Source organism: Hydra vulgaris, chromosome 08 (genome assembly GCF_038396675.1).
Source record: "Hydra vulgaris chromosome 08, alternate assembly HydraT2T_AEP".
In the NCBI taxonomy this organism is placed as follows: domain Eukaryota; kingdom Metazoa; phylum Cnidaria; class Hydrozoa; order Anthoathecata; family Hydridae; genus Hydra; species Hydra vulgaris.
Genome location: NC_088927.1, coordinates 41,679,258 through 41,691,284, shown reverse-complemented (window position 1 = coordinate 41,691,284; position 12,027 = coordinate 41,679,258). Strand labels below are relative to the sequence as shown.

Genomic DNA, 12,027 nt, shown 5'->3' with positions numbered 1-12,027 from the left:
CTTTTTATTTGTAAATGAGTGTTTGTGGTTAGCCCATCTTTTCTTCCATTCACCTTCTGCTAGGCCAATATATACTTTTTCTGGGGTGTTAGGGGGGGATACTATACATTTATAAATAACATGAGAGGCTCTACAATTTCCTATGATAGGGCAGTTTTCTTTCTTTATGCAATTGCAGCGTGGGTATTGTTTTGGTCTTTCTGAACTAATTTTCTTCTTGTGGCTTTTTATTATACTTTCCATATTTTTGGTGCAGCTGTAACTCAATTTGATGGTGTTTCGATTGAATAGTTTACTTAGGGGGTGGGATGTTGGAAAGTATTTTTCAATTAAGTTTAGGAAGATATGTCCGACATTGGTAGAAATGCTTTTACTGAAAGGGGGTTGAGCACTCTACTGCATAGATTCCACACCATGGAGAAAATTAATTTTAACTACTCGTTAAAAAAAATACCAATACCAGACAAAACCAGTTATAAACTGCAGCTGATAGAAAAAACAGAAAACTTCATCAAGCGAAATAAATTATATAAATTAGTAAAAACACTTATCTAATTTTTGATTACTTCAACACTGTGTTACACCATCAGTAGGTTCATCAGGAAAAATTTCTAAACATAAAAAAAATTTAAGACATTAGACATTAATAATATAAATAAGAATCATAAAAGACCATAATTTTGCATTGATTAGTTAAAATAAATTTCTCAAAGAAAAAAATACTGAATATTGTAACTGCAAGCAAAAATTTGACTGCCCTATGAATGGCAAATGCTTATCAAAAAATATTATTTACAAATGCATTGTTTCCTCGCAAAACAACCCTGATAAACATTATATTGGCTTAACCGAGGGCAAATGGAAAAAACGTTATGCCAATCACAAACAATCTTTTAAACATAAAAAATTCTCAAAAGAGACTATGCTGTCTAAGTATATTTGGCAACTAAAAGAAAAAAATATTATCTTTAAATTGAACTGGTCTATCCTAAAAACTGCGCCTGCATATAACAACATTTCCAAAAAATGTATACTTTGTTTAAAAGAAAAATTTGAAATTATTACTCATTTAGATCAAGAAAATTTACTGAATAAAAAATCAGAATTAATTTCTAAATGCAGACATGAAAATAAGTTCCTTTTAAAAATTATAAAAACAAATGACCAGTCTAAATTTATCCTAATTCTAAAGAATTCTTTTCATGATTTTTTAATTATCTAATGTAGTTGATGCAACTTCCTGGTTGCAAAATACTACAGTTATTACATACTGTAGTATTTTGCTACAAGAAACAACTGGAGGTCAGGTGCATTCACAATTCATCTAAATCTTTGAGAACTGAACCTGTAAATTATAATTACTAATTTATGGTATAAATTACAAAAACATTTTTATTTTTAGGTATAAAAATTTTAATTTATAAAATCCAAGCACATAAAACTAACACCTACTTGGGAAATTTTCTTTGTTTACGTTTTCTTTTTCGTAAATAGACATTCTCATTATAACATTTTTCTTTTGTAGTTGTAGATTTAAATTTTTCACAATCCTGTTTGCTTTCTGTGGATATGAAATAGTTATATGAATAGTTATATATTTTGTATCAACAAAATAACTCTTCCTAACAAAATTATTTAAAAAATAATAATTGTAATACATAGATGTAATACCTGAAGAGAATTTAATTTTAATTTGTGGAAACTTAAGCCAATTTTTCTCAGCATTTTAGTGTAGTCAATGCTTTGGTACCTGTAGGCCAATAAACAGTTTAATAGCAAACCCAATTAGATGGAATTACACCTTCTCCTTGTTAATCTTCGTTCCAAACAGCTCCTTTCCATATATTTGATTTTGAAAATATTATATGAACTAATAAAAAAACGAAGAAACCATAGTATAAGTGTACTAGCACGCCTAGTTAAACTAACTGAATCTTGACATTTTATAGCCATGAAACTTGCTAAACAATAATATTAGTAGACATTATTAGCAAAGATAAGATTTTCTTATAAATTTATTATATTTTAAATTCATTTTTATGAATATATTTATTATTCTATTAACTTGCATAGTTCTGAATGTATTATGTTTAAATAACTCAAGACAAAATGTTAGTTGACAACAAGAATATATTTCTTGATTGAAATGTTCGTAAATATTTCAATAAAGAAATATTTACGAATATTTTAATGCCACCTTTTCGAAATGGAGCGTATTTTAAGAAGTCAGACAAAATGCCATCAATTAAATTTTGAGTCACTTCATCGTAATCAATAGAAGAATCTGTAAATAAAAATAAAAAAGTTTTATATATCTTATAAAGGTATACCTTTCAAAGCTACATATAGTCTGGTAAACTTCTGTTAGTATAACAAGAAAAAAATAATCAGTCCTGATCTGAATAACAAGTTAACACCAGGAATAGCATCTGGTTGTAAAAATTGCCTAACCTCGCTTATAATTTATTATAATCATATTAATGTAAATGAAACTGTAGACATTTAACATATACTGCCCTTAAACCATTAAAATTATACTACCAAATAAGAAGCCATTGTTTTAATATATACAGTTATAAGTTTTTATAAGTTTTGACAAAAAGCTGAAGACATAAAATTAAAAAAAATTCTGAAACTAAATGATACAACTATTTAATAAAATACTTATTAAAACTCACTCCTTATGATTGTGCTTTTTTCATCATCTAATCTCTTGTCCACTTCAACATATTTAGCTACCGACAAAATAAAACTTATTTGGCTTATAAACTCACTATTATAATCAGGCTTTGCTACTGTGTTTTGGGATTTTTTATATCAGTAAGAAAATATAACACTCTCTTTTGAAACTCTATAATTTAAAAAAGTTTCACAAAACAACTTTTGTTGAACATTTTTACAAACCTTATAAAATTAAACAAAAATTCACTAAAAAAATAATTAATAACATACTGCCTTCAGCCATTGAGAACTTATCAACGTTATCTAATTCTGGTAATTTGTTTCCTTTTTTCTTATCCTCACTGAAAGATAAAAGAACTTTGCTTCAGGCTCCAAAATCAGTTACTGTCGAAAGCAAGTGTGGTGGTCAATACTGTTATTTTGGTCTTGTGACTGGTATACAAAAAGCTGTTTCTGCAGATAGCATAAGGCTTCTGCTATGCTATCTGCAGAAACAGTAAAGATGGCAGTAGAGCACTGCTGTTCACTGCTATTCACGTGAACAGCAGTGCTCTACTGCCATTTCGCCAGTTTATGAATAAAAGAAACATCGTTTTTTTTCAATTTCTTCTGAGAAAAACACAGTGTCATTGTCACTTTAAGTCAAATAATTATAAAGAAATTCTTCACTTTCATAATCACTTTCCGCATTTTTGTCTTCTTCTACTTAAATGATATTTTGTGTAAATTTTGAATTGTCATTATTTTTTTCTACTATCTCTTCTTCACTACTAGAAGATGATTTTGCCAGAGCTAGAACATTTAAGTGGCATTTTCGCCAGTTTCTTAAATAAGCCATTAGTTTCTTTTGTCGTAAGAACAAGTAGAAATTTGAATACTAAATAAAACATTTTTGAAAACTCAAAATTTCACACATAAACACCCTCTGTTTTGCACATTATACTGAAATATTGCTTTATTACTTTTTCGCTTTAACTATTTTTACTTTAAGCACCAATTCAACGGACGGTTTTTTTTATAATTAAGTTATTTTGTCAACGTTGATTTATCGTTGAAACAACTTTAAATAAACAACGCTTAAATCGTAACGTTGTTTTAACGTTGAGACATAGTTGAACAACGTTGGAACAACGCTTCAACCAAATTTCAACGTTGAAACAACGTAGAGATGCCGGCTGGGATGCCACCGCATGGTATGTCCTAATTAATGTTACCAATAATTATTTTTAATCTATATTTCTCAAGAAGTATTTATGCTATAAATTGTTATATTTTTCAAATCTTTATTTTTATTTTATAAACTTAGTATAAAAATGGATAAAAGCGCTAAAGAAGAAAAACGATAAAAATTGAAGAAGAATATTATCATACAATGGTGGAATATTATCAATCATGGTGGCGTATTGAGGGAACTACTGAGGGAGAATAGAATAGTTTTCGAATAGTTTTGAATCGAATTATTGTATAATAATAGTTTTTTGTCGCTTAAAAATATTATAAAACTCAAATCTGTTTTTTTTTAACTAATTCATACAAGTAATGTCAGACCAAATATTTATTTGCCTAATACAACTTATATATTCATTTGCCTAATACAACTCATTAATGAGTTGACAATTTGAAGACAATTGATACGAAGACAATTGATATTGATATGAAGACAATTGTCTTTATAGCGAACTTAACGTTAATAGCACTTTTATATGTTAAATAAAAAATGCGACGCTTGGATGCTGAAAGAACTCGCGAATCTGCGGATAGCAAAATTTAAATAATTAAGAAAACGCGCGCTGTACCAAAAAAATATTTGGGTTCAATATGGGATTTCCGCCAAAAACTCAGACTGTTCCTAGATGGGACCCAGTTGAATCCCACTGACAAAATCACAATGGGAACCATTTGGGATAACCAGTTAGGTCTCACTATTTTCTTTAGTTAGGTCCCAGCTGGTACCCAGTGTAACTAGACACCGATTGGGAAAAATTATGGAAACCACTCAGAATCTCACATGGCTTCCATCGTCATTTAAGACACCGGGATTGTCAGCGGGATCCAACTGGGATTTGTCTGGCTTTTTGACGGTAAATCCCATATTGAACCTAGTAATTTTTGTCTTTTTAGCGTACGTTTTTTTATTCATTTAAAGTTTGTTTTTGTAAATTCAAAACTATTTTTTTGTTCACTGTCTCTTTGCAGTAGTCTATCATTACGCTTACTTCTCAGTCTGCTCTTATTACTCTAGCATGATCGCATTGTGGAGTAATAAGAGTAGATTCACAAAATTCTTCTTTAATTTGAATCATTTTTCTTCTTAAGTGCTTTCATCCATTTTAACCTAAATTTTATAAAGCAGGAATAAATATTTAAATATTATAAAAATTTATTGAATAACATAAAAACTTGCAAAGAAATGTATATTAGAAGTACTTATTGATAGGATTAATTAGGACATACCATGCAGTTTGCAATATCTTGCACAGAACAAACAAGCATTAGGCGATGAAAAACACAGGTCAAAAACGAAAGCTGACTCAAAACGGTATATAAATTGTAAACGTGTAAGATAACCAAAGCTGAATTGAAGTAGAGGCCCAGCCAAGGAAAATTATTTATCACAGTTTGTTGTTGCACATTATTCTCAAAGCAAACTTATAAAGAAAATATCCTCAAAACAACATTAACAAGAAAATATTATTACAATTAAATCTCCAAAACAATTTATTGTTATAAAATAACGAATAAAAATTAAAACCAAAAATAAATACTGGAGAACTAAAGCCTCAATGACACAATTTAAAATGCTTCTTCAGTTGCTATCATGAGTTGCAATCACATGTGCTGACAGGTCTCATATAATTTAAAAAAAAATTATTTAGCGGGTAATGTTTAACGTTATTAGACTTGGTATGAATAGCATGTAAACAACTATGATATAACAAGACTACAATATTATTATTTAAATTTTTAAATTGCAAAATAAATCCACATATAATTATAACCATGCGTAGAATCCTTACAGTTATAATCATGACTATTCTAACATAAATAAAGGAATTTTCAATTATGTAGGACCAAAACTTCTTTTTAAATTTCATATTGCATTTGAGCAACATTTTAAGATTGTACGTTTAACTTGATTTGTAGTAAATTCTGAAAAAATGCAACACCGTGTTATAAATTAGTTGAAAAACTAATTATTCACAGATGAATTTAAACGCAACTACAGTATGTCAATGACTTGACATGAAAATACATGCTATCATATACAATTTAATAAAATGATTAATGAAATGATATTGCATTAATAACATGCTTTTTTTCTAACAATAACCATACATGCTTTACCATGTATGGTTATTGTTAGAAAAAAAATATTAATCTATTAATCAACTGATAAAAAAAACATGTTTATAAAATTATAAAAAGTACCACGGAGATAGCAAATGTCATAAACATTTATTTAACCGGGCGATAACGTCTAGTATTATTGCAGTAATTAATATTCGGTGTAAAGTTGGTAATTATTATCTTATTTCAAGCTACGAATAATTGCCAATTATGTTAGATTTAGTATAAATAACGCTGTTTTCTTAATAAGAATATATATAAACAAGTTGTAATAAAAGGTATTAAGTCAATTTTCCTTAGTCAGTTGAACAAAAAGAAATATTTACAACACAAAGTGGCAACCTTGCCAGGACTACTGGAATCTACTAAATATTCTACAAGCTATCAACTGAATTAAAGAATCAGTGATTACAATGTAATTTAAAATGCCTCCGAAGCAACGCGTAAATCCAATTACTACACTATGAAGGAAATTAGAACTAACATTAGCGAAAATTTAGCAACTTGGTCTGAAAGTATGCATATAATTGAACAATAAAGATATAAACTCATTAAATAGATTAGAACCAATCATCAAAGCAAAGCTGTTGGAGACTTTTCACTTAATCCAAAACATTAAAACGAGACAAAGAAAACGACGATAATGATGAAATCGAACAGCAGAACAACTCAATTAAACGAACAACAGTACAACTTTATTAGACAGCAAAGCGAACTTCTGACCTAACTGGAAGAACATCGTACAGAAAGATAAATTACGAAAAAGAAAAACATGCACAAAAAAATTGCTCGCGTAAAAGAAGAACTAAATAAAGGAAAACAAGAAACAACTCAAAGCATGCAGAGTGCATATACAAATGATTTTAAAGCAAAACTCCCCAGACTACAAATTTCAAAATTTGATGGGACTATTCTAGATTGGGTACGGTTCTGGGAACAATTCAGCACAGAAAATGACAGCACAAGCTATCTTCCAGTAACTAAATTATCATACTTACGTTAGCTATTATAAAACACGCCAAAAGAGGAAATTTCTGCATTCACTTTTAATGTAAATGATTATGAAAAAGCGAAAATTATTCTAAATCAAAAATGTGTTATCACTTTTTAAAGTATACATATATTTAAAACCTCACAATAATTGGGAGCACAAACATCAAATGGAAAAACATTTCCAATATAACGAAGCTAAAAACATTGGGTCTGTATACTGCAGTTCGCAAAATTATCGCAGTCACGAATGCACAAAACTTAATTCAACGCAGCAAAGGAAACAATATCTTAGAGAAAACCGTCGCTGCTTCAACTGCACGTCGGTAAACCATGCAGTATCCAACTGTCGCAGTATACGTTCTTGCTACTATTGTCAAGGAGGGCATCATTCATCTATATGCACTGGGGTCAAATAAGGAGAATCAAAAAAGGATATCCAAGTAGTTCAAGTACCTAAAGTTAGAACGAAATAATTAGGAATCGAAAAATATTGAAACAATGTCTGGATCAGTATATCAAAACCTTCCGTTGTTCTACACGACTCTATATTCAATAAACGGACGCAACAGCCTTAATATTAAACTTTACAAATTTGAAAGGAAAATGCTTACAGTGCTACAAAATCCTCGGACATCCGTCCTAAAAAATCAAACACTTGAACGGGTTGCTTTTTCACAATAAATATGATTACGATGATCATAAAATGCATCTTATAATTGGTGCTGGTGATATTGCAAGAATAAAGTTGAAAGATTTCAGGGCTGGAAATGGTGGAGAAGCAATTGCGGAAGAAACCATATTTGGGTTGACGGTTATGGGACCAGGACAAAGCACCTTGGACTGTTTATACTTAACAAAGACATCCGAAGACTGCTACAAAGAATTAAACAGCTTCTGTGTTCTTGGTCTTGAATATCAAAGCGAAGGAAACCAAAATGAAGTATATGAAAGAATTTAAAGAACACCTACGACAAGAATCGACTGATTTTTATCACACTGGATTACAATGGAAAGAGGAACGTTCAAAACTGGCATCTTATTTAGATGGGAGTATTTCAAGGTTGAATAACGTACAAGGAAAACTGGAAAAGAAACCAAATAATCTTATAAAATATAACGCTATTATTCAAGAACAACGCAAGGATGGGATAATTGAGTATGCACAAAATAAAGCAACTGGCAGAATATTTTACATGCCTTATCAAAAAGCAGTGATACAAGAGGACTCTGAATCAACTAAGCTAAGAACTGCTTTTAACGCGTCAGCTAAAGAGTACGGATCACTTTACGACTGTTTATATATTGGTCCCCCATTACAATCCTTAATACTCAATGTTATTTTACAAAACAAATTTCAATCTGTTTGTCTTACTGGAGACATTAAACAAGCCTTTCTGCAAATAAGAGTTGATACTAAAGATCGTGACGTTTCCATTTCTATTGGGTATTAAACTTAAAAAGTAATAACTCTAAGATTTACTGGCTTTGCATCTAGTCCCTCTATTTTTGGTGAGTAATCAAGCAAAGTTTATTGACATATGAAAAACATTATCCGCATAATGAGAATGAAATTTAGATATTCAACAAGGGCATACATGTTGATGATATAATCACTGTGGGAGTTGACCTGGAATATGTCAAGAAAATAAAGCAATTCATTTGTTCAAAAAAGGAGGACTCCAGCTTCACAAACGGCAATCAATCTTTTCTGTATTGGAAATCAATGATTCAAAAGAGAACTATCATGAAGTTACCTTCAATGAACGAAGTAAACGTTGTTTAAAAATTCTTGGTTTGTTGTGGGACAAGACGGCGGACACTTTAGTAGTGGATTTTAGACCGACTCGTTAAACAAAAATTACAACCAAAAGAAGAATTTTAGAAAGTGTGGCTAAAGTTTTTGATCTACTTGGTGTGATTTCCCCAATAACACTAACAGCAAAACTTATAAATTGACAAATTTGTCATTTAAAGTTTGCTTGGGACAAAAACCACCCGGATTAACAAAAAAATGTATGCTTTGGGAAAATACTTTACCAGACCTGACACTAATACCAAGAAGTATAAAGGTTTTAAATTAGATAATAAAAAAGTTGAAATCCATGGATTTGGTGATGCAAGCAAAGATGGCTGCTGAAGTGCAATATATGTAGTACATCAAGGAAGCAAAGTAACTCAAGGATTGTTTGCAGCCAAATCACGCATATCAAAACGAGATTGTTCTAGTCCCAGATTTGAATTGATTTCTGGACACATAGTAGCTAACGCTTTTACAAATGTTAAATTGGCACTTAAAGGATACCCAGTATTGAAAATATACGGCTGGCTTGAAGTTCAGTGGCAATGCATTGGATCCTTAATAATAATCGTAAAGGGAAGCAGTTTGTATCCAATCGAGTCAAAGAAATCAATAAACAAAGTTGGATTATGCCACCAATCAGAACCTAGCTGATATTGAAAGTACAGGAATCAAAAATGGAAAAATTCCACAAATTTCAATGATTCAACATGGCTTGCCAAAAAGAATGAGAGGCCAGCCAATATAGCTCATACACAAATGGATGAAGTAATAAAAGAAGTTAATCCAACTTAAAATGCATATTCTTGCCACTGTCGAAAGGGTTAACTACTTTGATGAACTTATGAAAAAGTATTAACTACCAAAAGTTATAAGTATAGTGGCATGGATCTTAAGGATTACTACAAATCTCAAAAGTAAAAGAAAATTTCGTGGTGTGCCATCAGCTACTAAAAGAAACAACGCAATGCAGAAACCGATCAAAATTGCTCAATATGAAAGATTACGATTACATAGAAATCACAATGGGCTATTTGTTTGCATGGGTCGTATACAAGGCGAGCACCCAATATTTTTACCTTGCAAGCATCCTTTTACAAACTTGTTTATTCAAAGAGCACATGCACAAACTCACCTTGGAATGGTTGGTCTAACAATGTCCAAGTTTCGTGAGCATTATTGGACAAATAACTTATGTAGCCAAGTCAAAACAGTAATATACAATTGTAATTGGTGTAAAAGATTCAGGTGCGAACCATTGCTACCTCCATTAACAGTTGATTTGCCAAAATATTGAACTAAAAGTAAATACTCCTTTGAAATTATTGGTTTGGATTTCGCTGGCCCAATCAAGTATAAGGTTAGGAAAATTCGTTCATTGTATTTATACTTGCAAGAAAGAAATGATGCAAGAAGAGGCGCACCTGCACTCGTAATAAGTGACCATGCTAAAACATTTGCAAGTACTGCAAGGTTGATCCGACAATTGCAGAAGGACCCGCTGATAAACGAATAATTAGGTGAAATAAACATAAAATGGAAGTTTAATTTAGCAAGAAGTCCATGGTGGGGACGTTTCTTTAAAAGAATGGTGGGTTTGGTAAAAAGATCATTACACAAATCAACTGGAAGAATCCGTCTGACTTTCGAGCAACTTAAAGAAGTTTTGATTGTTATTGAAAATACGTTGAATAACCAACCATTAGGATAAATCGAAAACAATATTCAACTTCCAATATTACCACCAAACATGATTTTACATGGCAAAGGTATTACTATCCCTTCTGAAAATGCAGAAGATGATGATAAGGAAAAATTTAACAATAACAGGACTACACGAGCATTGCGGTGTATTACGAAGTGCAAGAATTTAGCGGTGATAGATGTTGGACAAACGAGTACTTAAGATCATTACGAGAAAATTACCAACACAAAGGCTATAATTAAAAGGAAAAATTAGTGGGAGAGATTTTCTTGCTTAAAGGAGAAGAAAAGAAATGAGGCGAGTTAAAAATTGGTGTGGTATCGAAAGTTGTACGCGGAGAAGATAATATAATCCGCGGTGATAAATGAAGAACAGGAAATAATCAAGTAGTGGAATGACTGATTCAGATGCTCTATCCGTTGGACATTTGTTTCCAAGGTCCTACTGTGATCGAGGAATTCCTAAATGATTCTAAACCTAGCGAAAACACATAAGCAGAGCAAACAAAAACTCTGAGGCAAAGACCTTTACGAAAAGCTAAATCAAAGGCTGAGGAACTTATAAAAACAACAGCGCTTGATTTTTATAAGTTCCTCCCCTAATTTGTATAGAGAATTTGTAGATCTTCTCTATACAAAGTGTTATATGAGTGGGTCATAAAAATTTATTTAACTACGCGATGACGTCAAGGATTATTACAGTATTTAATATATGGTGTAAAGTTTGTAATTATTATCTTATTTTAAGTTATGGATAATTGCCAATTATGTTAGATTTAGTATAAATAACGCTGTTTTCTTAATAAGAATATAAATAAACAAATTATAAAAATAAGTGTTGAGTCAATCTTCCTTAGTCAATTGAGCAAAAAAAAATATTCACAACACCAAACAAAGCTTAAGTGAAAATTCCTGCAAGTGTACTTACTATATATGTGCTTTTTGAAAGGTTTTTTTTCAATATCTATTTATATTATTAAATCATTAATCAATTTATGTTTTAATTTATGGTTTATGTCAATTAATGATTTAATCAAGTTGATTAAATCATTAATCAACATAACATATATACTATTAAATCTCTAAAATAAAAAAAACTTTTTTAAGTCTTAAACAAAAATAACATAATAACGGGTGATGCGGACAAACCTGAATTTAATTATTTGAGCATAATTATTTCAAATGTAGTCAAATGTAGTCAAATGTAGTAGGTTTAGGTTAAAAATTTGATTACTTCAAAAATTTTAGTTTCATGATATGTAATGGTAAACTGACTGATCTTTGAAGAGAACGAACTGTTTGGCGTACATCCTGAAAAAAATATCAACTTTTTAGGGAATTGGGGCAAACTTCTCCCTCCCCAAATTTTTAAAAATATTTTTGGAGAATATGTTAAAATTATTATATTTCTTTAAAAAATATTTTAGTTTTTATTTGTTAAAATATAAAAATGTTCTGAGTTGCAAATCTAAATGATTTTTAAATAGATTTATAGAGTATTA

The 12,027-nt window shown here is 30.4% G+C and overlaps 1 protein-coding gene across 1 annotated transcript; it reads left to right on the top strand.

The window, feature by feature from the left end:
- Positions 1-7,958: 7,958 nt before the first annotated feature.
- LOC136083302 (uncharacterized) lies at positions 7,959-8,474 on the top strand. Its single transcript, XM_065802704.1, has one exon. The coding sequence runs from the start codon at positions 7,959-7,961 to the stop codon at positions 8,472-8,474; it is 516 nt and encodes a 171-aa protein (XP_065658776.1).
- Positions 8,475-12,027: the final 3,553 nt, after the last annotated feature.

Bases quoted from the DNA above. Each gene is read 5' to 3' on its own strand.
- LOC136083302 (XM_065802704.1), top strand. From the start codon at position 7,959: ATGAAGTATATGAAAGAATTTAAAGAACACCTACGACAAGAATCGACT.